This window comes from Candida orthopsilosis (assembly GCF_000315875.1).
Source record: "Candida orthopsilosis Co 90-125, chromosome 4 draft sequence".
In the NCBI taxonomy this organism is placed as follows: Eukaryota; Fungi; Ascomycota; class Pichiomycetes; order Serinales; family Debaryomycetaceae; genus Lodderomyces; species Lodderomyces orthopsilosis.
The window spans coordinates 947,867-974,404 of record NC_018297.1 but is presented as its reverse complement, the minus strand read 5'-3'; the positions used below and the strand labels follow the sequence as shown (position 1 = coordinate 974,404).

The window sequence follows — 26,538 nt, the reverse complement described above, 5'->3', positions numbered from 1 at the left end:
AAAAGTTATAAAAGTACAAAGTGTTTATATTGTTTAAGCTTTAATTGATTTCAAAGGCGACGATTTATTAGAGCCACTCTTTTTCTTGATTTTGCCTGATGAAAGTGGCACAGAATTGAACTGATGAGATGGTTGTAAAATGTTCTTTGTGGGAGTTTGCTTGTTTGGAGTGGTGCTTCTTGATTTTTGCTTGTCTGGTGATTTATGAGACTTTTTATTTGGAGACTTTTTCTCGGGAGGCTTGCGGTCAGACTTGTTCACAGATAAGTTGCTATTGTTACCTTGAATGAGATTGACGGATGGCTCCACCACGGAGTCATTGTATATATCATTAGGATTGAATCCAAAAGGTGAGGAACGTTCACTAAACAAGTGACCATTGTAGTCGTCACTTAAACCAAGTTTGGTTGGAGATGATTTCAATTTCTTGATCTCGGCATCCTTTTCAGCAACGACCAACTCATGAGACTTTTTCAAATCGGAAATCTTAGTTTTGTAATGTTCCTGTTTTTTGTTGAATCGATCTTGCAATTGTTTACACTGTTCTTTAGAATCATTAACTGCCTTTTCCAATTGAGTAATTGCTTCAATTTTAGTTTTCAACTGTTGAGTCTTGGAAACTAACTTGTTGGTCAAATCCTCCTTTTCATTCAGTTCCTTTGATAAGTTCGATATGGTGTTGGCAAGTTCAGATTGAAGAGCCTGTTGTTTGGCAATTGCCTCTTCAAGACCTGATTTCAATTGGCTATTCAAGGAGGTTTCTGTGACCAACTCTTGTGATAAGGCATTGACTTGATTCCTTGTTTCCAGTATTTCTGCTTCTAATTCAGTAGTTTTTCCTGTGTTAACAGCTGAGTCAATTTGATTTTGCAATTCCTGGTTGGAGAGTGTAAGTTCCTGCACCTTAGTGTCCAATACATGCTTTTCCTCTTGCAACTGTTGCACCTGTTGGTTGAGAGTAGTCTCAGTGTTGCGCAAGTAATCAATTTTGATTTGTTTTGCTGAAATATCAGCCTTTAAATTTGACAACTGTGATGAGGCTGAATCACTCTCACTTTGATGTGCTTGTTTCAAATCAGACAATTTTTGCTCCAACACCTGCAATCTCTCAATTTCAGCATCTTTCTCTACAATCAATGACGACAACCTTTTTACTTCGCCTGATGTTTCATTGTTACTGGTGGTGGCCTGTTCCAAAGACAACTTCAAAGAATCCAATTCTCTCTCAAGAGCTTCATTTTTCTTTGCAAGTTCATCCTTGGAGCTTCTCAACTCACTGAGCTCAATCTCTTTTACAACTATCGCGTCATTTTGTGAGTCAATTTTCTTGTGAAGTTCTGTCATGTCAAAATCGTAGCATCCCAACTGCTTTTTATTGTCATCAAGCTCAATATTCAACACTCTAATACGATCCAATAATTTGAGCTCTTCCTCTTTCAGTAACTCAATCTTATTCTCAAGGGTTGTTTTGATCAGCTCGAGTTCTGACACTGCATACCTGCTAGTTACCAATTCCTGTCCCAAACTGGCAAGTTCAGCTTCGAGTTGAACAGTTTTCTCCTCCTGTTGAATCTTTGCTTGGTCGTAAGCAGCAACTTTTTGCTCCACTTGACTCAACTGCTCAACTATTCTGGCATTCTCTTCTTGAGCTCCAACTATCATCGCTTGTTTCTCCTCATTAACCCTTGCAAGCAAATCCAATTTGGATCTCAAGTCTAGGTATGTGTTAACCATTTGGCTAGTTTCTTGCTTGAAATAACCAATTTCAGTCTTGATGTCTGCAATAGAGTCAGCATACTTTTGTTTGGAAAGTATTTGTTCCTTCTTTAGAGCTTCGATTAATTGAGCGTCTTTGGACGGGCCCCTAATGGGAACAGGTGGTTTCCGGACTGTGTATTTTCTATCCACAGTTGCACGTGTGAGGGGTCTTACTGGCTGGGCAGATTTCAAGTTTGCTGGGTTGGCTCTTTGCATCACTTTTCGAGGACTACCTCTAATTGACGACATGGTGGGTAAAGTATAGCTTGGTGTTCTTCTAACTTTGCCTTTATCCTCAACAGTGGCTGTGGACAACTTGAATGTCTTGACAATGTCAGCAATATTGATTAGAGTAGACTTGATCAAAGACACATCACCATCTTGGTCCAAGTTAAGCACCACTTTCAAATCCTTGTTCTTAAAGATATAATTGGTCACCAAATTATGAGATCTAACGTCTTTCTGCTTGTTTATCATTTGTTGAGTAATGGATGACACATTTGCGTTTGCAAAAATGTTTGAGCTAAACCTGGAGTTCTTTTCATTACCCATCAAGTCAACAAATGTGGTTCTAAAATTGTGGTAAAAGAATGTAATAACAAGACAAGATCTGGATGAATTGGCATTGAATTCGGTAGCCTTGATCGATCTTTGTTTAAAAACATCCCTCATGAGCTCAGCACTAGCCTTTTTTCTCTTCAATTTGTTTTCAAAGTTGTTTAGCAAACTGAATGGAATTTTACTAGAAGTGTTACTATCTAACAAGTCAATCAAAAATTTATTATTGGTGATTTCAAATGATGACACGAAAACTGGCTCATCATCAAACGATTTCAACTTTGCATTGACCAATTGTTTCATCATTGTTGTCTTGCCTCCTCCGGTTGGTCCCATTAATACAATACATGAATTGTGTGAATTGATTAATTCTGGGTATTGAGTTTCAGACGATTGATAGATCTGTTCAAAATCGTAATTGGTGTCATTGAACTCGATAGACTTTTCTGAGGTGACGGCAAAGCATGGATCACCAGATACCAGCCCTTTGATTTTCAAGTATAGTGGGATGGACATTTGTGGATAATGAGCTTGTAAATGAATGAAGTGAGATGTTTGGTGAAATCAAATGTAAACAAATGTACAAAATGTAAACAAATATTATATGCAGGAGAAGCACCGTGTAAAGCAGGTAGCGCGTTAAAGAACCGATAAAGTATAACACGTTACTCTCCAGAGCGTTTACATCAGGGTAAGAGAGTGTTAAGGAGACAGTTTTGGAAAGTTTGGAGGCACTCTAACCTATTTTTGATAACCCTTTAAGGAGTGATCTTTACACACACACACACACACACACACAGATTTCTTATATCTCACGCCAGAGTTTAATTTCAAACTCACTAGCCAAGCTCTTCCTATTCCTATCTCTCAAAGGCATTACTCTAGTTTGAATTTCCCAATTGCGCAATAAACTTAATGGTGTACCAAGAAAATTGATTTCTGTGTGGGATTTTTTGCAACTATTTGCTAATTAATGCTTTATCCGAACTAGCACGAAAAGAAGGTGCAAAAAGCAGAGGTCATAGAAGTGCAACCTGGGGTAAATAAGACCCCAAAGTTAACTTTGTAGGGGTTAACTATTCCATATCAACTCCTGCCAAGAAACCCAGCCGACAGAGTATAATAGAACAAACTTTTGTCAACTCAAAACGAAATATCGCCTGATATTATCTAGTTTCTTTAAATGTTGGATGTGGTGAAGGTATAGGTCAAGGTGAAGAGAATATTACACCAACAACAGGTGCTAACTGTATTGGATACTGGTTTGATATCTTTATAAAAATCTACCCAACGATTACTAATTAAAAAAGTTAATTTCTTATATTTCCGAAAAACAGTTTGTGGGGGTTTAATGCGTACAAAAAAAATTGTTGCATTTCGAGCCATATCAAAGACCGAGAAGTTTTAAACATGCCGTCGAGTGGGGTCTTAATTAAGGTACTCTTGAAAACCGTACTACTTTGCTCAGAACAGTTTGTAGATTTTAGTATTGATATCGGATATAAATAATATATCAATTCCAATTTGTTAATATTATTCAGCCCATTGCGCATCTGAGAATACAGTTGACCCATATAAACTCTAATTTTGTACTTCCCTTTTGGATATTTGTTTATCCTAAATCTTAAGAAACCTTAGATCTTGCAGCATTTGCTTCACTCCACAAACACCATGACACAAGTAAAGATAATAATGGCAAACTTTATTAGATCTCGTTAGACGGAGTTTGGTCAAAACGTCTGTTGCAGGTGACGGTGTAATTTTATTACAACGTACCCCTCTTCTGTATGTGCAAAGCTTTTTCAAGCCTTCCCCCATTAAAGTCTATTCGGTATAAATATAGCTGGTGAAATCCCTCATTGCTCCCATCATGAACTCTTCAAAACTTAACACTTAAATGACTCCAGATACAACTTCTATAGATCACGAAAAAGGTCCTACAGATGACCACTTGGAAAAAGTGTCCACTCATGGTTCACATCCAGTATCTATATCAGAAGAGCACAAACAATACCTCATTGCAAAACATGGGACTTATGATTTAGATCCCTTACCGTCAATGAGTGATGATGATCCTTTAAACTGGTCAAATAGTTTCAAGTTTTTGCAATTAGGAATGGTGGCTTTTCATGGGTTTATGGGAACATTTATGGCATCGGGTATAGTTCCCTCATTTGGTAAATACTCGGGCATATTGAACAAACCGGTGCCTACAGTGTCATATTTAACGTCAGCTCAAATCGTGCTCATTGGTACTTTCCCAATGTTTTGGGTACCAGTTATGCAAAGGTATGGAAAGAGGTTGTTGTTGATCATATCGGTATTGGGAACCATGGCATTTTCTATTGGTGCTGTTTTCAGTACAGACTATGGAACCTTGATGACAATGAGATGTTTACTGGCGGTGTTTGTATCGCCTGGTTTGGCTGTTGGTGGTGCCATTGTGAAAGAAACTACATTCAGTCATCAAAGAGGTTCACGAAGTGGTATTTGGGCAATATCTGTCAACTTGGGAACCATGTTTGGTGCTTTACTTATGGGTTTTGTTGCTGAATATCAGCATCCAAAATACGTTCATGTTGTGTTTGCATGTGTCATGTTTGTGTTGGCAATCTGTTATTTGTTGCTTGGTAAGGAAACTTCATACAATCCAAATGACTTGTCAAGAAACGAATCCAATAGATTCAAACAATTGAGATTTAAAGCCATATTTCCAGAGAATAAAATCACCATTATGAAGTTTATTGAACCATTGATGTTTCTTTTAAAACCAAGAGTGTTTATCCCGGCATTTGGTTACACTGTCATGTTTATGCATGGAAACATCGCCATGAATGTTGAGATCCCCCAAGTGATGGTGCATAAATTTGAATTAGGCCCACAAGCATTGGGTTTACAATTTCTTTCATTCATCATAGGTACTTTAATTGGTGAAGTTGGTGGTTACTTGTCGGATAAGTTGGTGCAATGGGGCCACAAAAACAACAAAGGTCCAAGTTTCAGGTTATGGGTTACCCACCCTGGATATATCACTTGCATCCTTGGTTTAATTGTTTTTGGTGTTCAAATACAAAACATTGATCACTATAATGTAACTCCATTGATTGGATGTGCTATTGCTGCTTTCGGTTTGCAAATTGGTACGTCGCCAATTATAGCTTACTGTATTGATCTGGATCATACCAAAGCAGTACAAATCAGTTTGTTTGTGACTTTCCTCAGACAATTGTTTGCCTTCATTGGACCGTTTTATTACCCCAAAATGTTTGATAATTTGGGTTTTGCTAAAGCATATGGTATTATGGCAGCTCTTGTCGGAGCATTTGGATGGATTGCAACAAGCTGCTTACAGGTTTATGAACAGAGGCATGGTAGATAGCGGTATAAGTTGTGAAAAGAAATTTTTTTGCTGCAATTTGCAACTTTTTGCTCTCAAATTAATACAAAATTTTCAGTAAACAATGTTACAGTAAATTAATGTTGCAGTAACCTGCTACATTGAATGAGCTCCCGCATGGCCAGATGTGGTCTAAAAATCGACCACGAGTACAAATTTTCTATTCTTTGCATGGAAATCCTACTGCAAAATCGGCACTGATGGGAAAAGGTCATCGTGTCATGAAAAGTTTCTTTTCTTTTCTGTTGAGTACTTTTGTGCGTCATAAAAATTTCTTTTCTTTTGTCACTACAAAATAAAAATCGGTCTCTTAAACGTGCTACAATAGTGTTCCACATCTGAAGGATTTCTCTTTAGTATTGCATATGCGCCTACCTGAGTTGATGTGACATCTTCGATGGGGCAGAAAAGAAAAGTGAGTGTGAACTAGTAGTGTACGATATCGTGGCTATACGAAGCTCTGTTGTGCGATCATGTGTCATCTTTATTAACTTTAACAAGGTAGTGTATGAATGTTCAAATATCAGATTATCAACAAAAAACAAAAGATTGAACTACTACTACTGAAAATAAAATTTTTTTTTGTACAAAATGTTTGAGCTTGGGATTTTCTTTTCTTCAGGCCAAAGCGAAACAACAAGATATCATCAAAGCGTTTCATTCAAACGCTATAGATTATCCTTTCATTGAAGAGCTTTTAAATAAGTCTCTTTCAGCCCACCATGAACATGTACTACCACAACACATACGATGTGGTTCCATATTATCCACAATCTTATTTACCCCATTATCATTGGCCTTTGAACCAAACTCAACCACTACAGGGCCAACAATTTCAACAACCATTTGTCAACAATTTAGTTCCACAAGTGTATAATCAACAACAAGGTTACTACCAACCACAACAAGTACACGCTCCCCAACTATACCACCCAGCTCCACTTCAGCAACCTCACCAATACCAAACACAAACTTCGCCTTCATGGGAACCTTCAGATTTTCCCATGGAGGTGATGTTGAGCTTCATAAAGCTCGTAATTCGGGAAAAGCAAGAGGGCTTTGATAAAGCGGTGTCGTCGCTTTTGTATGCGACGAGACTACCAAAGTCAACAATATTCATTGGATTAGTGTATCTAAACCAACGGTTCCCGGGTTATAATGCCTCATCTTATAATCTGGAGGGAAAAGTGTCGTCATTGGTCAATCTTGTTGTGGCGCTTATGTTGGCCAACAAGTTCAATGATGACAACACCTTCACCAATAAATCGTGGAGCGACGCAACAGGACTACCAATAGAAGTTCTAAACAAAGAAGAAAAACAGTGGTTAGAAGAAATCAAATGGGGTTTATCGGTTGTTAATTTTGAAGCTGATATTTTGGCATTGGAAGAGTATTGGGAAACATTGATTCAAAGAAATTGTTTTTTAGTTTGATTTTTATTTTTAATTAATAAAATTTTATACAGTTTGAATAACTATAGAAACCATTAACGCTAATCTTCAATTGGCACCTACTGTTATGTGTATCCAAAAGCTAACGCTTTTAAACGGCAAAGTTTCCCAAAACTTTAGGTGATTATGGAAAGCCAGCTACAGAATTTTGCATGAAATTGGCTTTCTGGCGTAATCGTCGAGTCCACTTTTGTATTGTTTGGCAACTTGTCCGAGTGGTTAAGGAGAAAGATTAGAAATCTTTTGGGCTTTGCCCGCGCAGGTTCGAGTCCTGCAGTTGTCGGTAAACTTTTTTTTTGTCTTTTTGGCAAACCAGAAAGAAGCTACATTAGCAAATAATAAATCTATTAATATTTGAGTTTGTCTACGAAATACCCATATTGATAAAAAGTTGTTAATATATAAACTGATCTTCACCATGTATCAATTTTTTCTTTTCCAAGTACTCCATGTATTCTTTCCACAACTTATCTCCTTTCTTTAAGCATTCGACATCACCAACCATTATTAGGCCATATTTGGCTCTGGTAAGAGCAACATTCAATCTCCTTTCATCCTTTAAGAACCCAATTGTGCCTTGTTTGTTTGATCGAACACATGACATTATCATAAAATCTTTTTCTCTTCCTTGGAATGCATCAATTGAAGCAATCATAATTCCAGACACTATATGAATATTGACGGGTTTGGAATCGTTGGTAATATCATCAATATCAATTTCAATTTGTAAATCTTCATTTGCAGGATTTATTACGTCATCTTTGACAAGTATTGATGAGATTAGATCACGTTGTCCCGAGTAAGGTGTTATAACACCAATATTGTCCCTTGATATGCCCTTTTCGACGATTAGTGTTTTCAACACCTGTTGGACGTACGAAACTTCTTCGTGATTAGTGAATGTGTAGCCACCATCTTCACGAAGAAGATTTCGCACTGACTTTTCCCTGGCCTTACTTTTGGTGTCCCAAAAGTAAAGGCTTTCAGGAATACCATTTATCCTTCTTGCATCAGCATCAATACCGTCTTTCAACTCGCCATTGTAAAATTTGGTTCTCGGAAATTCACTTATAGCAGGATGCATACGATATTGAGTGTCCAACATGTGTGGTGATTTATATGTTGCATTTAGCAATACTCTCTCGAATAGAGAAGTTGCCAAATTGGGAATTAAACTGAAACAACTTAATTGTTTCTGATCACCAACGAATACAAACTTTTCAGCGCAAGGAACTGCCAAAGGGATTAATGTACTTGGTTCTGATGATTGTGTGGCCTCGTCCATGATCACAACAGGACATTTCGCAAGCGATTTCAATTGGTTTCCACCCGCGACGACCGTAGTAGTTAAAATGACCTTTGATTGGGCCACTTGCTGCTTTGTGAGTTGAAATTTCTCCTGCATAAACTGCTTATAGGCGTTGCCACTGATGACTCCAGTACCACGTCTCAAATCATTTTGAACTTGTTGATGCTTCATTGACATTGCATCATATATTTTGTGATGTAAGCAGATGCTGGCTAATGGGTGCGCCCTGTTGTATTCCTTTTCCTTTGACGACGCAGTAATTCTCAAAATCAGTTTGCCATGCTTTGATAACAACTTTTCGGCGATATTGTCAATGGCAATATTTGAGGCAGCAACAACTAATATCGGGTACGTATTTAATGACTCAAGCAATTGGATCAAGGTTTCATAAATGACTGAGGTTTTACCTGTTCCCGGTGGCCCTTGAACCACACTGATTTTGTTGTTCAATACCGATTGAATAGCTGCCTTTTGCGAGTCATTCAAGTTTGATGAGAAATTGACTCTGTTGTTGAAAAAGATCTGCTTGATAGGCTCCTTACCTAATAACATCTTGATAAAGCTTGGATTGGAAAGATTATCCATGGCATTGAGTATTCTGCTCACTGGAACTGACGCTGGCAAAAGTTTCAAGTGTTGGGCATGGACTGTTTTTGGCAAAGGCTGATTGTTCCACTTGTAAAGGGTAATAACCATCTCTACGTGACTGACCTTGGATGTTTTTCGATTCTTTCCAGTCTTGATTCCATCAACAGTGGCCACTTTACCATACCAAGGAATTTCGTCATTCAAGATCAAAAAAATGGCTTGATCTTTCTGAAAAGGATCTTTTTTTAGCTTCTTAAACGTATCTGACAAAAATCTATTCATCACTTCTGGTTTCATTGGGATGCTCACTTTGAACTGGTTATTCTTTTTGTCTTGATCCTGGTACCATTCAATAATTAAGTCTTGTGGTTCAATTATATTCAGCACATTTGTGAGTTGGTCCTCCAAAAAGACGTTAAAACTCATTTCACGAAAATATTCGTCAATGCTGTCGTAAGAGAGTTTGAGCTTTGAAGAAGGGTGATATTTGGTAATATATGGAGGCAAAACCAATTCCGACAGTGGTGCAGGTGAATTCTGGCGACTAGAAGTTTTATCCTTACAAGTGGGGCCCTTAGAATCTTTGGAATGACTGGTTGAGTCTTTCTTAGGTATGTCCTTAGGATCCCTCAAACGGCCGCTAGTCTCCTTTTTAAGTGAGCCCTGTTTTGAGTGATTTTGATTGAAAGAAATTTCCTGTGTGATTCCTCTTGGTAAAAGTTTCTTATTGGTGTCATTATTGGAGTTAGCTTCAAGCGAGCCTTGTACCTTAATAAATGACTTCCCCTTTGAATCACCTTTTTTGGTCTTGACAGTCTTATCATAGTTGGTTTTTGATGACGTTTTTGAATTAGTCTGGACCCCTTTATTTCCTTTTGCAATTGACTTTGCGTTTCCTTTCTCATTGGCATTTGCATTAATATCTGCACGTCCCTTTGCGCTAACCTTTGCATTATTATTAGGAACATCTTTTGCATCCTTTGCACTAACCACTTTAAACCCATTTTTTTTACCAGATTGCGCACTGGCAACAAAGCCTTTAACATTCTTGGCTCCTTTTCCATGTTGGGACTTTCCCAGACTGTTGCCAATGGTACCAGCTCCAATGGCTTTCACGGTAGATCCAGACTTTACGTCACTGGCAAATTGTTTCGACTCCTGGTAATGTTGTCTTCTTGATTCAGCTTCTGGGTCCTCCTTTTTAACTCTTCTGGGTCTTCCTTCTGATCTTCCTCCACGACGACCTCTCCCTCTACCTCTTCCACCCCACCTACTGCCTCTTTTTCCCGAAGATCTGTTCTTTATGACCACCTCTTTCAATCCCAAAAGCTCGGTCAAAAATTTATCATCGTTTTCACTGACAAAAGTGACACTAGGAGACTCGTTTTTCCGCAAACACTCTTTGCAACTTACAACCTGTCCCCTGGGAGTATTTGCAACATATAGATCATCTTCTGCTCCACATGATGCACATACAATATCTCGGAACTTGATGTATTGGGACAATTTACCAAACAAGGCTCCATTTGATAACGTATACTTGGCCGTGGGCTCTTCACCGCTATCTTTGGTAGTACTGTCCAAGCACTGTTGGCACATCAAAGCCATATCATTGAGCCCATAACGTAATATGGCTAGCTGGTGAATGTTGGTGTCTGAGCACTCTTCGCATTCCAAAATCTCGTCTAGAGGTAAAAGCTTTACTGACTTGTGTCTTGTGGTTGACAAATGTCTCTGTGCATCATTCGGACCTTCAAACGTCTCCAAACATGTCTCGCAGGAGTATTTACTGATCAGACTTACTTGCATATGAGATGAGGTCTATAGGGTTGTTTGATGAATGAGCCTAAAACTTTTCAAGAACAAAATTTTAAAAAAGTAAATATTACACAAAAGTAAACCTCTGAAAAACGTTACAGTTTTACTTGAGATATCAAACGTGACTTTTAATACAAACGTCTACACGCTCTATAAGTTGGACAGGTAAGTTAAGCGGGTTGGCCGATGCTGCAGCAACTGGTTTAGAAATAATCATATTTGTAGTCATTCAAACATTTTTCTATGCAAAGGAATCATTAGCATGCTCTAACTTCTCACGTTACTTTCACTCGATGTGAGTACTTGAATAGCATCTCTTTATCGTCCGATTTCTATCCACTGGAATAAGCAATGTATAGCGTCAAATTTGACCTACATTAGTTGATTAAAACAAAATTATATATAATTTAATGTGGAAGAACTCTCCCTTTTATGTTCTGGTCTAATGAATGAGCTCTTGATTATATATAGCCTTAATACATCTATACTTATTGGTTGTCCAGTAGCACAAACCCGCTACTTTAGTAATATGGCTCTGTCTTGCACCTTTATCAGGCTCATGCGTACGCACCTTTCTTTGGCTTGTACGAAATAAGTGGTACACCTCTTTGAAATCTCAATTATCTGCAAACAAAAATGTAGCCTTCATAGACTTTCAAGTCTACACCGCCAACGAGAGCCATCAACCACAAGCTTTAAACTCCTAAATCGTACATAATTAGCTACACCATTTATAGAACAGTGGCGTTTGTACTTCTCTTCAAACGTCAACGCTTCCCAAAACAATCCAGTCCTGGACTTCACCTTCACACAACACCAATTTGAAAACACCACTATCCCATCCAAGGCCATGATTGTGTAAGTTTCCTGCATCAACATCTTCAATGCCGAGATAGTCACTGATTCTAGTTTTGATAGTTAGCCACAATGCATTATCAATGGGCCAAATGTTACTATAAACCAAGGATATATGTGGGTCATACTCTTTCTCTGCCCACTCTGCCGCCTTATATCTAGCCCTTCTTCGAATCTCAGTAGTGTCAAATTCCTTGATTGTGCTTTGTGACGATTCTCTGCTATGCTTCTTCAGAGGTCTTCGCCTCACCATATTTCCATTATTATCAGTGGTGTACAACTGAGGATTTTGTTTCTGATTTTCTGCTTCGATATCAGCTGGAGCTATGACAAATACCTCTCTCATTATTTGGGCAAACGAGACCAAATTAGGGTCTTTCACCACTTCAAAGTATAGTTTTTGAAAATATTTGCGTTGGCTGTTGACATTTCCTATAGTCACTAGGTTGGTATGATTTTTGGGTAATGATTGTAATGCCACAGCGCAGGCAGATAGCACTTTATCAACATCATCCTTTGTTTTGGATGGATCATCTAAGTTAATACTAACATTAGTGGTTATTGTGATATGTGGCTCGAACTTTGGTGGCAGTCCTGGAAACAACGTGTTGATGGAACTACTCAATGTTGTCAACTTGTCGTGAATTTGGGAGTTTGGTTTCGGACAAAACCATAAAGCAACACCTAATCCTTATTGTGGTTAGTAAATATCTGGAGGTGCAATGATCCAAGCACATACCCATTGTGATTGATTTAAAACGGGTAAGAAGAAGGGTATTTATTTATTGGACACAAAATTTTAGTGCTACCTAAAAATCGCCTTTAGTCTAAGTGTTCTATTAAATCTAATATTTGCTACTTAATACGTCCGCGCCCTCAATTGCAGCAGAATCTACAAACCAGCTGACTTCAGTACCCGATGTAATATCAGTAACCAATTTCGATGGCAATTTACTTTCGGGATCGTTGAAAATCTCTTTCAAGATAGGTGCTTTTCCTGAACCTTGAGCAACAAATGCAATTGCAGTTGCACTCTCCAAAACAGGGAAAGTGATGGTAATCCTTCTTGGTGGCGGTTTGGGAGAATCGTTTACATATGAAACCAACTGTGCTCTTTCATCGAGAAGCTTGTGTCCTGGAAATAACGAGCATGTGTGACCATCTGGTCCACATCCCAATAATATAACGTCAAACTTGTGAGGCAAATGAGCGGCATATCTCTTTGCAATTTCTTTATCCTTTTCAACATCGGCACCTTCAATTTGTCCATCCTTACCGGTTAATAGCGATTCATCTATAGTGTGCACGTTTGGTTTTGCAGAATCAGAGGGGAGATTTTCAAGCACCATCTCATTGAAAAGGCCATAATTGGAGTCCTTGTGGTTCAACGGAACAAGTCTCTCATCACTAAAGTAAACACCCCACTTGTCCCATTGAACTTCTGCACCGATGCTTTTATTATCAATCAATGCCTCCTTCAAAACTTTACCTAAGGAGCCACCAGAAAGAGCAATCTTGAATGACCCATTGGCTTTGATAGCTTCGTTCTGATGCTTGACAATGTATTTTCCAACAGCATTTGCAAGATCAACTTGCTCGGAATAGGAATAAACTTCGGCTGTCATTGGTTAAAAAAATGGGGTGTTGAAGAAAGCAATTATATTTTACGGATTATATATCCTCTACAATTTTTTTTCCAGACGCAACTTAATAATACATTCTACACAAAACCTATTTATTCTAAGAAATGAGAATATTCGGCACTGTCCTTAATCTTGTTATTCATAAACTTTTCCAATTTATTGGCATTTTTGTAATACGTAGTGGACTCACTATTATACGACCGACAATTTTTGAAAATCAACCTGGCATCGTACAAGAACTGTTCAAATGATTCATATTTATCATTTTCCAATTTCTGTTCCATTGTAGACAAATCCATAGGCTCTTTGATGACGTCGTAGTAATCAGGGACTTCATCCTTGTTGACGGGTACTGCGAATGGCCATGCTGAAGGGTGGTTTTGCATCTCTGAAAAAAGAGTGACCATGAAATTATAATGAGGACCCCTTTTTGGTTTCTGTGCCAATTTATCCATCTCTTCCAGCCACCCTGCTTCGGCCAACCCGGGTATATCCTTATAATCGAGAGTCACGTTTTTATTCGTTTTAAAAATTTGAAGACCAGGTCGGACAACATTAGATTTCGACCGCAGTCTTATCTTCCTCTCGATTGCTGCTTTCTGTAGAAGAAGTATCTTTCCCAGGTCAAGATATCTGAGAATAGACGGGAGCATCGAGCACTGCATCAAGGTACCACCTTCGTAATCCTTTATATACCCCATCCACACCGATTTATCAAGCGTTATTTCTTTAGTGAACCCTTGCTTCTTGAAGTAACCAATAGCATAGTTATCTGCATAAGTTAGAAAGTATTTAATCGGGGAAGTCGCTCTAACGTAATCTTTCAAATGATTCATCAAATGGGCACCGTACCCACGTACCTGTTCGGTCGAGGAAATAGCACAAAACACAATTTCTGCAAATTCTCTATTGTTGAAGGGTCTATAGGTTATCCCACCAACCACAGTTAACGGTTTCCGTACAACAGCCATTGATAAATGTGAGCGATCATAGACCAATCGCGATATATACTCACGCGGCATTTTTGGCAACTGCTTTTGAAAAATGTTTTTGAGACCAGTTAAGACTATTAGACTATCCTTTGTGTTATCATTATTTACCACTCTGAATTCGATCTTGCCTTCTTTTTCCTCTATCACTGAAGGTCGCTCTTTGAAGGTGTATATTTCTCCATCGAAATTGAAGTTGGTTATTCGTTTTTGTTCTTCCTCTGCCTCCTCGTCTTCGCCATCATCGTCGTCATCGTCATCGTCGTCATCTTCATCATTTGCTTCTTCATTGTTTGCCTGTTCTCCGTTTACCTCTTCCATTGGCTCTTCTTTTACATCCTCTTTTACTGAGAGATTCTCTGTTTTAACTCCCGACACTTCTTCCTCTTCCTCTTTCACTAGAGGTGTGTTTTCTTTTGATTCCAATTTCATCTTTTTATTCAATGGAACATCATCCTCATCCTCATCGTCTTCCACTCGTATTGTTCTCTTCCTGTCAACCATTTTGCGATTACTTTTAATCAGCAAAGAGAATCATCTCCTATCATCGTCGTTGTTGTCGCTTGCGAAAAACAAAACAAAATTTGCTTATATGCACTCCCACAATGAAAATTACATAAGTTCTAAATCTCTTGCCATTTGAGATGACATTAAAGAAAAATCTTTATTAATCAAACCACCTATTCACTATTTTTCTCCACCATGTCAAACTATACCCAATTAACACCAAATGATGCTGCATCCACAGGCCCAGTTGCAACCGTTCTTTGTTGCAACTGTGGTGTTCCTATGGATGGGTCACAAGGGCTTGTAATGTGTTATGATTGTATCAAACTAAATGTTGATATAACTGAAGGTATTCCAAGAGAGGCAAATGTTTCGTTTTGCAGAAACTGTGAAAGATTTTTACAACCCCCAGGACAATGGGTTAGAGCTCAACTTGAATCTAGAGAGCTTCTTGCTCTTTGTCTCAGGCGTCTAAAAGGGTTAAATAAAGTGAGATTGGTTGATGCGTCATTCATATGGACTGAGCCACATTCACGTAGAATCAGAGTTAAACTCACTGTCCAAGGTGAAGCAATGGCCAACACTATAGTTCAGCAGACTTTTGAGGTGGAATATGTTGTTATTGCAATGCAATGTGCCGATTGTGCAAAGTCATACACCACAAATACTTGGAGGGCAACTGTTCAAATAAGGCAAAAGGTTCCCCACAAGAGGACATTCTTGTATTTGGAACAATTAATCTTAAAGCACAATGCACATATGGACACAGTATCAATTCAAGAGACCAAAGATGGGTTGGATTTCTTTTATGCTCAAAAAAACCACGCGGCCAAAATGGTTGATTTCTTAACTTCAGTTGCTCCAGTCAAGGTAAAAAAATCAGAAGAGCTTGTTAGTACAGATATACACTCGGGATCTTCCAGTTATAAATTTTCTTACTCGATTGAAATTGCCCCAATTTGTCGTGATGACTTGGTGGTATTGCCAAAGAAGTTGGCGCATTCGATGGGAAATATTTCAAGATTGGTGTTATGTAACAAGGTCAATAATGCCATGCAATTTATTGATTTCAGCTCATTACAAACAGCTGATTTGTCATCGCAAGTGTATTGGAGATCACCATTTCCCTCGTTGGTAGATGCAACCCAATTGGTTGAGTTTATCGTGTTAGATATCGAGCCTACTGGTGATATGAAGGGAAAATATGTGTTGGCAGATATAGAGGTCAGCCGGGCCAGTGATTTGGGATCCAATGACCAGACTTTTTATGTGAGGACGCACTTAGGTGCTATTTTACATCCAGGGGATTCATGTCTTGGGTACTATTTGACCAACTCAAATTTAAACTCAGAGCTTTGGGATACTTTAGATACTGATAACACACCGGAGGTAGTCATTGTCAAGAAGCACTATCCAAGGAAGTCAAAGAAATCAAAGAACAGAAAGTGGAAGTTGAAGAGAATGGCTAAAGAGCATAATGATATTATTGCAAATGATGATTCAAGACAAGCTAGACAAGAACAAGAAAAGGCAGAGAGAGACTACGAGTTATTCTTACAAGAATTGGAAGAAGATGAAGAGTTGAGACAAACAATCAATATGTATAAAGCCGATGAAGGACAATCACAAAGGGATGATGATGATATCGATGAAGATGAGGACGACGCACCAAGAATTGCCATTGACGAATTGCTTGATGAGCTTGATGATATGACCTTGCAAGATACGCCGATGAATGAGTAGGATTTGTAGAGAATAGACTGATCTTACTTGAGTGAGGCTTTTTGTAGATATCTAGAACGATTTCGTGTGATTTCAGATAAGAGATAAGAGATTGTAGATTTTTTCAAAAAAATTGTGGACAAAACGTATTCAGCTCCACATTCCACAAATGACTTCCATAGCCCATCCAAAATATACACCAACTCAATCGTTTATAGACTCTTCGTTTTTCACGAAATTGGCTGAGCTAAAACTTGACAAATTTAAGCTAGATTCATCGAGCCAAAAAATATGGGGCTTTCAACTACAAACTCAAAACTTAAACAAATTTAATGACACGCCAATTGTTCATCTAGATGACCAAAGCTTTTCCAGTGGAGTACCCCGAAAAGATGACAGCCGAACATTCAAGGGGGAATTGATAAATGTCAACACCATCGAGGAGTTCAAGGATAAGAACAAACAAGAGCTTTTGAGAGGTTGGGGATGGCAAATACAAGACAAGATAGACAAAGCAACGACATTCGACGTGGAAACATTCAACTACTTTTATGTATGGAGCTACTCGGATTTGAAAAAGTACAAGTTTTACTATTGGGTGGCCTTTCCGATCTTAGGTAGTGAATGGATCTTGGAGACAGACGGTCAGGTGGACGCTGAGACGTTAAAAATGCTTGAACTTGTTACACCTACTGGCCAATTCTTTCAAATTGATAGTGGTGAATTGTTTGATACATTAGATATTCAAAAATCACACACGTTTGTCTACTACGACTCGTGTGTTACTTCTGAGCATAGACCTTCCATTCAGGTCAAGAATTACTTATATCACCTAGCTCAATTCGGCTGTAAAAAGATTGACTTGATTGTGTTTAGAAAGCAGGGCTCATTCAGGCAAACACTCTCTCTTGTTTCAATTCCTAACCCACCCAAGGTGACAGGGTGGGAGCGAACCAGTCAAGGCAAATTGAGTCCCAAAATAGCCGATCTAGGCCTGTTGATTAACCCATTGGAACTTGCAAATCAAGCTGTGGAGCTAAACTTGAAGTTAATGAAATGGAGGATCGCACCCAAGCTTGATCTTGATATCATAAAGAAGCAAAAAGTGTTGCTTTTAGGAGCTGGAACATTAGGGAGTTACGTGGGGAGGACATTGTTAGGATGGGGGTTTAAAGATCTAACATTTGTTGATAATGGCAGAGTTTCCTACTCGAACCCTGTACGACAACTGCTTTTCAATTTTGAGGATTGTTTTAGCGATGGCGGTCAAGGTGAGTTGAAAGCTCAGAAAGCCGCTGACAATTTGAAAAGGGTATATCCAGGAGTTGCTGCAAAAGGTGTATGCTTGGAGGTGCCAATGATTGGCCATCCTGTGACTGATGAAGAAAGACAAAAAGCATCATTCGACCTTTTGGATACTCTAATTGAGCAGAACGACGTTGTATTTTTATTGATGGATTCGAGAGAGTCAAGGTGGCTTCCGACTGTTATTGGAGCCGTCAAGGACAAGATTGTTATCAATGCTGCCTTGGGGTTCGATAGCTACTTGGTCATGAGACATGGTAGCCCTGGCCAATCAAAGGCAGATCGATTGGGCTGCTATTTCTGTAATGATGTTGTAGCGCCAGATGATAGTTTAAGTGACCGAACTCTAGATCAAATGTGTACGGTAACACGCCCAGGGGGTGCATTGATGGCATCCTCCTTGGCTGTGGAGTTGTTAGTGTCAATCTTGCAGCAACCTGAAAAGCATAGGGCAAAACATAATGACACTACAACTTTTGGAACTACACCACATCAAATTAGGGGTTTCTTGCACAACTTTTCACAATCAACATTGTGTGCCCCTGGATACATACATTGCTCGGCTTGTTCTGAGAGAGTGACCACTGAGTACAATCAAAATGAATGGTGTTTTGTAAAGCGATGTTTGAATGAACAAGGATATTTGGAGGACCTTTGTGGGTTGAAAAAGGTACAAGAGGAGGCAGAATTGGCAATTGCAGCTATGAGTATTCTGGATATTGAAGATGATGAGAATCTGGAATGGTTAGAATGATGAAATGGTAGTAGATTTTGTGTATATTACGTACGCGAAAAATTAGGTTAAAAACACAACATTGAATTGTAAACAAACTAAATTCTTATTGCAATGCTATCGACATGAATCAGTATACACCATCACAGATTAATCGACTACAGGAGGACCCAAGCATAGACCCCGATCAAAAGAATCAAAGAGGATCTTTTTCATCTCAGCGAGACTTTTACTTGAGTCAGGATTTCACAATGGATCATCAACAACAACAGGAAAGCTCATTCCCTCCACAATCAAGCTATGATTCCGTTGAATTGAGAGGCTTTGACCTGGAAGGGACTACCGGTGTACAGTCTTCCTGTATTACAGTGGAACACTCGGCCATTCAGAAGATACCAGCACCATTGCTTCTGGAGATCAATGATATAAATTTACAACAAGCTTTAATAATAAAAGATATCTTGTTCACGCTCCTAGGATTTGAAGGTCACTATATCCAATACAGCAAAACCTACGATCGATCCTCGATGCATTCTAAAGTTTTAGGACCGGATTTCAAGGTTGCAAAGAATTTGGATGTCAGTTTGAAAACAGTCACTAAAAGAATAATACGTATTGGGAAATATTACAGTGGACTAACTGCATTTACCCAAGTTTACGACGATGCAACCTATGGAAAAATAATTCAAGCCTTTTGTCACAGCACAGCCGTGTTTTTCAAACAGTACACTGACATACTCGTCAGTCTAGAGCATGAGTTTCATCACAACTCAACATTCAATATCAACATACTCGAACAAGTTTTATACCAAGAGGTTGCTAACAAAATGTCACATATGTATTCTATTGCCAAATCTATACACGAGTTAAATGACAAGAGACACCATTTACTACAGGAGGAGCCAAGTAGCCGAAACTTGCATCGCTTAGAGACTGATATGTACACTGAGAAGATGAAAGTATGTAAAGGTGGACTCGTATTGAGGATAATCCAAGAAAGGATTTCTGCCTTTAAAGGTGATGCTATTTCACACAATTTCCTAACAGAGCTTTATGATGAAGTGAGTGTCGAGTATGTGCTGATGTTGAATCGATGGCTAACCGAAGGATCAATTGAGGATCCTTTTGATGAGTTTATGATAAGAGTAGCCAAAATACCCAAAGGACTACAGTCATTTTTTCAACAAAGAAGTGATTTCTACTGGAACGAATTGTTTTTGATAAAAGAGGATGGCTTGCTTGATCAGTTCTCTGACGTGAAGATTCAGAATAAGATCATCAATACGGGCAAATATCTAAGCATGTTCAAGATGTGCACCAACTTGCATAATTTTCAGTATTTACGTGAGATTTTGGAAGGTGTCAAGAGTCTTAATGCACCAGATTTGGAACTTAAGATAGATTTATTTGCCACACGAGCCAACAAAATGCTATTAAAACTATTATTTGAAGGGTATAAATTTCCCAAATTGGTTGGAGCATTTCAAACACTTTTCTTTTTCGACAATTCATTCAAAATTGACTCATTTATTGATTCGGCATTTCAAGATTTGAGGCGAAACAAGTATAAGATATCCACTCTGAAGATTCTGAGACTATATAACGAAAACTTCATCTCAGTGTCAGAAAAAGAGCACAATACCTCATCTGCTAAACTTGAGGAGTGTAATCAGCGATTCACAATCACTGTTGAAAACTTTTTCAGGGCCACTGAAGAATTGATAGCAAGAAAAGAGTCCGACATATCAGGATATGATCTTCAGAATTTGATCCAAGAACGTAACAGTAGTGGGGAGCTAAGAAACGAAGTTGATGAAGGTCCCAAAAGGGGACAGAACGATCGAGTTGATGATGTGGCATTCCTAAGTGTCGATGTGACTGTCCCGCTTCAATTTCCATTGAACTATGTCTTGAATAGGCAAACATCGTACCAATATGAGACCCTATTCAAATTCTTATTTATGCTAAAATTCGTGACCAAACAAATTGAGAACAATTGGCAAGATATCAATACGTCAAAAATATGGACGGAGAAATCATTTCCCCAAAGGGTACAGAAATGGATATTGAGGTGCAGAATGCTTCACTCGCGTATCTTAACATTTGTGACTCATTTCGAATCGTATGTAATGCATGATGTGATTGAAACTAACTACAACCAGGTCCACCAAATGTTGAATGAGTACGGAATCCAACTAGCTGCGGCAGAGTTGGGCTCAAACATAACAGAAAGCGACCAAATACTCAATTCCAAACTACTGAGCAATTATGGAATGAATGCAATTTTTGATCAAAGGATCAATTCACGCAAGGCAACGACCACAAATGAGACGTTATCGGTTCACGACTTGAAATCAAAGTTGGAGACATATACAACTGTTATACTTAGTGATGCCTTGTTGACACGCTCGGAGTCTCTACTATGCGTCAGGGAAATGTTTTATTTTATTATCCAATTTCAAACTTATACTATTCAAATGAAGAAAATGTTGGTATTGATTCATCCGGAATTGCATGAAACGTTTTCCAAAGAGTTCCCTGGAAAATTCAACAAACCAATGGATAAAGAACTGATACAACAAAGACTCAATTACATGGACGAAAGCTTTTTTTTACGTTACCAAAAATTTGGAGAGCTTCTCGCTTATTTCCTCACCACAATCAAAAGAATTGGCGAGAAAGAAAACAGAAAACTACTAGAATTAAGTGACAGATTAGAGCTGTGTTTCCCTGAATAATTGATTTCACGTGTTTTTAATGTATATTGAATCTAGCTCATCAATGTATCTTCATCAGTAGCTTGCTCATTCAACTCTTTTATGATTGCATCCGTTTTCTCATCACTATATATCTTGAATCCTTCTGATTCAGTAACACTTGCCAATTGTGCATTCTTGCAATCCAATTTCTCTTCCATAACCTGTTTTAAAATCTTCAATGCCAACAATTCAGCATCTTTTAAGCTCAAACTCTTGTGATATTCGTTGTTCAATTCGGCTTGAGCACCCTCACTTCCTGATCCAATTGCCTTGGCATCGTATCTGTAAAATGTACCCGATGGCTCTGCATGGTATAATTGTGGCCCCTTTTGTTTATCAAAGCCAGCAATCAATAAAGCAACACCAAACGGTCTCGACATTAATCTCTTTTCACCATCAGCACCTTCTCCAAATCTCAATGATAAATCACAGACACTTTGTGTTAAACTCTCAACACCAATGTTTTCATCATAGTACAAGTCGTGGGTCAAACTCGACACACGAGCATGGTCTATCAATGATCTTGCATCAGCAGTCAAACCACTCATTGCACATCCTATATGATGATCTATTTCAACAATCTTTTCAATAGAGGAGGATTCAAGTAGGGAAGAAGTAACACGCTTCTCGACGCCTAATATAACACCTTCACTTGTTTGAATACCAATTGCGGTTGAACCTAATTTGATCGCTTCGAGGGAATACTCGACTTGGAAAAGTCTTCCTTCTGGTGAAAAGGTGGATACACCTCTATCGTATTCACTTCGGGTTAAAAACATGTCTATTGTGATGTAATGGTATAATGAATTTGCAATTGATCTATATGGTGTTGTAACTGTTTGGTGGCGATAATTCGCTTTGGAGGTTTTCAATTTTTTCGTCTTTTGTTTTGCAATCTACACGCACTACCACAACCAAAAAGTTACAAGGTATCATCATCAAAGCCATTCTTACTTCTTTTATTCTATATATGCTTCACAGATATACCCTTCATATTTATGATCTCTTTGGAGCCAATTCTACAATCTTTTCGGCAGCTGGATCCAAATCCTCAAAGGCGTATAATTTCAAACCAGAGTTTTCAATCAATTCCTTAGCTTCAGCCATGTTGGTACCTTGCAATCTAACGACAACTGGGATTTCCAAGTTGAAGTTCTTGGTTGCAGCAATCAAACCTTTGGCAACGTAATCACATCTAACAATACCACCAAAGATATTTACAAAAATACCGTTAACGTTTTTGTCGGACAAGATCAATTCAAAAGCCTTTTCAATGGTTTCTGGGGTAGCAGTACCACCACAGTCCAAGAAGTTAGCTGGTTCACCACCATATAATTTGATGATATCCATAGTGGCCATAGCCAAACCAGCACCGTTGACAATGTTGGCAATGTTACCATCCAACTTTATAAAGTTCAAACCATATTTACTGGCTTCAGCCTCTTGTGGATCTTCTTGAGTTGGGTCTCTCCATGAGAAAACTTCTTCTTGACGGAAAGCGGCATTGTCATCAAAACCTAACTTGGCATCCATGGCCAAAACTTTGTGGTCTGGGGTTTCTGACAATGGGTTGATTTCGACTTGAGTACAGTCACGGTCAATGAAACATTTGTACAATCCTTGGATAGTCTTGGCGGCTTCTGGAACAGCATCCTTGGTGAATCCCAATGAGGATGCAATTTCAGTAGCCAATTTGTCTGAAACACCTTCTTCCAATGGAACTGGGAAGGTTTTAATGGCAGATGGATCTTTAGCAGCAACACCTTCAATGTCCATACCACCTTGAGCAGAAGCAACAATAACTGGAGTTTGCTTAGCTCTGTCCATCAAAATAGCAACATAAGCTTCAGATTGAGCGTCTCTTCTTTCAACAATGTAGACAGCAGTAACTTCCTTACCTTTGGCACCGGTTTGCTTAGTGATCAATTTGTGACCCAACATTTGACTAGCTAAATCTTTAGCTTCATCTGGTGATGAAATCAATTTAACACCACCTTGTAAACCAGAGTCAAAGTGACCTTTACCACGACCACCAGTCAATGCTTGTGCCTTGATAACCAATTCATCGGTGCCCAACTTTTTAGCAGCATCGAAGGCACCTTCAGCAGTAGTTGCTGGGTAACCTCTTGGAATTGGAACACCATACTCGCTCAATAAAGCAGCAGAACGGTATTCATGTAAAGACAAGAATCTTTTTTGTTGGGCAATCGACTAGAAAAAAATTTCAAGTTAGTATTATAAATCCCGGAATATATCGCATAACTATCGGTTGGAAAAAAAAAAATCGCCAACGTTAAAACTCGGCATTAAAGAGCCAAAGTGGATAAACTAGCTTCTGGTCTATTGGGATATATTCTAAATGCTTGAAAGAGCCATCGGAAAAGTAGATTGTAAGTGTCTGTAGCTTTAAATATGTCACATTGTTGATTTGTGCTTGTATATCATTCTCCGATACAATTTCAACAACAAAGGTAGAGGACTTGATCTAACTTCAACCGTAGTTTTGCAAAGTGATTCAATTGATAACAACATACCCTTGAAAAACGAGCAATGGATCTTGACAACATTTTGGTTATGGGTTATCTTGATTAATGGAATAGATATATGATCAGTTCACGATGTTCAACTAAAAACAACGTTTGTAAAATCGTTCAACAATTTTTTTTCTTTCGGATTGGCAAATTGATTGGGAGCGTTTCTCAAATTTTGTATTTTGCATTTTTTTGTCCCTCACTTTGTCCCTCACTTTGTCCCTCTCTATATTGACCTGTATGTAAAAATAATTGTTGGTTCATTCGGTAGACCTTGTCACTGGAACTACAAAAAGGTAGGGTAATACACTACAAGGACTGCCTAAAATTGTGAGCAGCCCAGGACTTGGGTGTCAGTTTTGGTATCGAATGAGTAGTCCTTTTTCGAATTGTAAATCTCACAACCACGGGTACTGTAAATCTATCTATGATATTTCCGAGGTATGCAAGCAAACAATCACTATTAGAAACGGAATCATTTACCTAAATACACCTGCAGGTAAACACACACACACACATCCAAATAACATGCATCCATTCCTCAATTAAAAATCTCACAGTACTTACATATATATCCTGCATATAATAACATCATCAAAAGAAAAGTGTACCTCATTTGGTAGTTGCAATAATCCGATGCTCCAAGATAGTACTGTACAAGTGTCAGCAGGAATGCCGAAACATTCAAGAATAAAACCAGCATATGATCTGGAATTATCAGACGAGGAGGAAAACTACCAACATCTGAAGCTACTGAGTCGCTCAAAAAGTCTGAAAAATTCTCAGGGGGACGATGAGCTAGCCACCATTTCATTTGGCACATTGCGTGATGCTCAATCCAAATTACAGAATGAGAAGGTTAATGGAGATAGTGAAAGCGATTCTGAAGATTTCTTTGAAGAATCAGATTCAGATTCTGGTCCGGAAGAGACTAGCTCAAATACTCGTAAGAAGAGGAGTAAACACGCACCAGCTGAAGCATCAAGCAAGAAGCCAGTTTCCAGAATCAGGGACATCGAAGGTCTACCCTCAAGAAAGTCACAAACATTGCATACGGACATTCGATTTGATGCAGCTTATGGAAAAGCAGATTTAACTCAAACTAGAAAGAATTATGCTTTTTTGGATGATTACCGTAAGCAAGAAATTCAAAACATGGAACAAATCTTAAAGGATAAGAAATCAAAGTTGGATGAGGAGGAGAAAGAAGAAATCAGGTTAAAGCTTCAATCATTGAAATCAAGAATGGACACCCTAAAGAATCGTGATTTAGAGAACCAAGTTCTCAAAGAGTACAAGAAGAAACAATATAAAAATGTAAAAGAGGGCAAATCGAACCAACCTTATTTCTTGAAACGTGGTGATAAGAGAAAGATTTTACAGAAAGTCAAATATGATAGCATGAAACCTAAGCAAAGGGAAAAGGCAATGGAAAGGAAGAGAAAGAAGAGATTAGGAAAAGAGTTTAGACAATTAGAATTTAGACCTCGTAATGAGTAATCTACTTGTGTGTAAGTAATAACAATTGATGATTGTGACTGTGGTAAAATAACATGTAAAATCTATAAGGCGATGGACTTAAACTTTGTTAAACCAAACTGAAGAAAACTATTGACAAGTTGTTAATCGAAGAAGGTTAGCACGAAACAGCATTGATCTCATAATTTTAATCTGCTGGTTTCTTCTTGTTCTCATGGGCAAGCCAATCTTCATAACTACCAACATAGTTTCCTCTCTTCTTGTATCCAAATGTATTAGCCAACTCTTCAGCTGCGGTGGATCTAACACCTCCAAGACAATAGAATACCAACTCCTTATTTTTGTCGGGCTTCTCAAATCCAAAGTTGTCAAGGAAATCATCCTCTGACAAGTCTAAGGCACCTGGACTGCTCTTGAAAGGAACATTGATTGCACCGGGAATGTGGCCATCATCATATTCAACTGGCTCTCTAACGTCAACCAAAACTGAATCAGGATGTTTACTTGGATTAGCAGCAATGTCTTTGACATCATCGTAGTTGTATAATTTGGCTTCAGGGGATTCTGTCAAAACACTGTAGGATCTTAAATTTGTTTTGATGGACTTGTATACAGCAGGTTTAGTGACATTAAATATAGTCGGGACTGTAAAGTGACGAAATGATTGAGATAATGCAAATGATACTGTTTGTCTTGCAAGAGCGTTTCTTGCAATTGGTTGAAATCGCTTAGACAATCTTGTGAATGACATGACGATATTAAGTAATGTTCGTTGAAAAGAGTTAGCAAAGAAGTGTTCTTCTCAATTCTATTTGATAAAAGATGCCAATGTTTATCTCGTTTGTTGGGTGAATGATAAAATTTGATGATTCAATTTTCTCGTTTTTATTGTCAAACTTTTTCTCTACAAAACCATTTACTATTGTTAAGAACCTTTCCTTGTCAGTTCGTACATTGATCCCATTTAACTCTTTAGTTTGCTTTTCAAAACCAAAGCTCCTCTTACGCCTAACTACACCAATCTCTATCAATTTACAAATAAAAACATATATATATGTGTTGAACTATATTTGACTAATCTATCAATAAAAAACATCAATTCATAACATTCGTTAAAACTAGGTTGAAAAAGTTTT

General features: G+C 38.3%; 14 protein-coding genes and 1 non-coding gene across 15 annotated transcripts; 7 read left to right on the top strand and 8 right to left on the bottom strand. All coding sequences in view use genetic code 12, as the record gives it.

The window, feature by feature from the left end:
* Positions 1-33: 33 nt before the first annotated feature.
* On the bottom strand, positions 34-2,832 carry CORT_0D04960 (hypothetical protein; the record flags this gene model as incomplete). Its single annotated transcript, XM_003869422.1, has 1 exon — positions 34-2,832. One exon carries the CDS (start codon positions 2,830-2,832, stop codon positions 34-36), a length of 2,799 nt encoding a protein of 932 aa, XP_003869471.1.
* A 1,381-nt stretch (positions 2,833-4,213) lies between these two features.
* On the top strand, positions 4,214-5,695 carry CORT_0D04950 (hypothetical protein; the record flags this gene model as incomplete). The annotated part of the gene is made up of 1 exon (XM_003869421.1): positions 4,214-5,695. One exon carries the CDS (start codon positions 4,214-4,216, stop codon positions 5,693-5,695), a length of 1,482 nt encoding a protein of 493 aa, XP_003869470.1.
* A 740-nt stretch (positions 5,696-6,435) lies between these two features.
* On the top strand, positions 6,436-7,146 carry CORT_0D04940 (Clg1 cyclin-like protein; the record flags this gene model as incomplete). The annotated part of the gene is made up of 1 exon (XM_003869420.1): positions 6,436-7,146. The coding sequence occupies one exon, from the start codon at positions 6,436-6,438 to the stop codon at positions 7,144-7,146; it is 711 nt and encodes a 236-aa protein (XP_003869469.1).
* Positions 7,147-7,365: 219 nt separating this feature from the next.
* On the top strand, positions 7,366-7,447 carry CORT_0_Ser(AGA)_60. Its single transcript has one exon. It is a non-coding gene (tRNA).
* Positions 7,448-7,558: 111 nt separating this feature from the next.
* On the bottom strand, positions 7,559-10,870 carry CORT_0D04930 (Ecm32 protein; the record flags this gene model as incomplete). The annotated part of the gene is made up of 1 exon (XM_003869419.1): positions 7,559-10,870. The coding sequence occupies one exon, from the start codon at positions 10,868-10,870 to the stop codon at positions 7,559-7,561; it is 3,312 nt and encodes a 1,103-aa protein (XP_003869468.1).
* A 769-nt stretch (positions 10,871-11,639) lies between these two features.
* CORT_0D04920 (Cpd1 protein) lies at positions 11,640-12,477 on the bottom strand (the record flags this gene model as incomplete). The annotated part of the gene is made up of 2 exons (XM_003869418.1): positions 11,640-12,424; positions 12,474-12,477. 2 exons carry the CDS (start codon positions 12,475-12,477, stop codon positions 11,640-11,642), a joined length of 789 nt encoding a protein of 262 aa, XP_003869467.1.
* Positions 12,478-12,579: 102 nt separating this feature from the next.
* CORT_0D04910 (Sol3 6-phosphogluconolactonase) lies at positions 12,580-13,359 on the bottom strand (the record flags this gene model as incomplete). Its single annotated transcript, XM_003869417.1, has 1 exon — positions 12,580-13,359. The coding sequence occupies one exon, from the start codon at positions 13,357-13,359 to the stop codon at positions 12,580-12,582; it is 780 nt and encodes a 259-aa protein (XP_003869466.1).
* Positions 13,360-13,469: 110 nt separating this feature from the next.
* On the bottom strand, positions 13,470-14,870 carry CORT_0D04900 (Gcn5 histone acetyltransferase; the record flags this gene model as incomplete). Its single annotated transcript, XM_003869416.1, has 1 exon — positions 13,470-14,870. The coding sequence occupies one exon, from the start codon at positions 14,868-14,870 to the stop codon at positions 13,470-13,472; it is 1,401 nt and encodes a 466-aa protein (XP_003869465.1).
* A 198-nt stretch (positions 14,871-15,068) lies between these two features.
* CORT_0D04890 (Nmd3 nonsense-mediated mRNA decay protein) lies at positions 15,069-16,616 on the top strand (the record flags this gene model as incomplete). Its single annotated transcript, XM_003869415.1, has 1 exon — positions 15,069-16,616. One exon carries the CDS (start codon positions 15,069-15,071, stop codon positions 16,614-16,616), a length of 1,548 nt encoding a protein of 515 aa, XP_003869464.1.
* A 148-nt stretch (positions 16,617-16,764) lies between these two features.
* CORT_0D04880 (Apg7 protein) lies at positions 16,765-18,654 on the top strand (the record flags this gene model as incomplete). The annotated part of the gene is made up of 1 exon (XM_003869414.1): positions 16,765-18,654. The coding sequence occupies one exon, from the start codon at positions 16,765-16,767 to the stop codon at positions 18,652-18,654; it is 1,890 nt and encodes a 629-aa protein (XP_003869463.1).
* Positions 18,655-18,758: 104 nt separating this feature from the next.
* CORT_0D04870 (Spc97 protein) lies at positions 18,759-21,371 on the top strand (the record flags this gene model as incomplete). Its single annotated transcript, XM_003869413.1, has 1 exon — positions 18,759-21,371. The coding sequence occupies one exon, from the start codon at positions 18,759-18,761 to the stop codon at positions 21,369-21,371; it is 2,613 nt and encodes an 870-aa protein (XP_003869462.1).
* A 32-nt stretch (positions 21,372-21,403) lies between these two features.
* On the bottom strand, positions 21,404-22,171 carry CORT_0D04860 (Pup2 alpha5 subunit of the 20S proteasome; the record flags this gene model as incomplete). Its single annotated transcript, XM_003869412.1, has 1 exon — positions 21,404-22,171. The coding sequence occupies one exon, from the start codon at positions 22,169-22,171 to the stop codon at positions 21,404-21,406; it is 768 nt and encodes a 255-aa protein (XP_003869461.1).
* A 217-nt stretch (positions 22,172-22,388) lies between these two features.
* CORT_0D04850 (Lsc2 succinate-CoA ligase beta subunit) lies at positions 22,389-23,959 on the bottom strand (the record flags this gene model as incomplete). The annotated part of the gene is made up of 2 exons (XM_003869411.1): positions 22,389-23,603; positions 23,927-23,959. 2 exons carry the CDS (start codon positions 23,957-23,959, stop codon positions 22,389-22,391), a joined length of 1,248 nt encoding a protein of 415 aa, XP_003869460.1.
* Positions 23,960-24,559: 600 nt separating this feature from the next.
* On the top strand, positions 24,560-25,423 carry CORT_0D04840 (90S pre-ribosomal component; the record flags this gene model as incomplete). Its single annotated transcript, XM_003869410.1, has 1 exon — positions 24,560-25,423. The coding sequence occupies one exon, from the start codon at positions 24,560-24,562 to the stop codon at positions 25,421-25,423; it is 864 nt and encodes a 287-aa protein (XP_003869459.1).
* Positions 25,424-25,589: 166 nt separating this feature from the next.
* On the bottom strand, positions 25,590-26,153 carry CORT_0D04830 (Rdl2 protein; the record flags this gene model as incomplete). Its single annotated transcript, XM_003869409.1, has 1 exon — positions 25,590-26,153. The coding sequence occupies one exon, from the start codon at positions 26,151-26,153 to the stop codon at positions 25,590-25,592; it is 564 nt and encodes a 187-aa protein (XP_003869458.1).
* Positions 26,154-26,538: the final 385 nt, after the last annotated feature.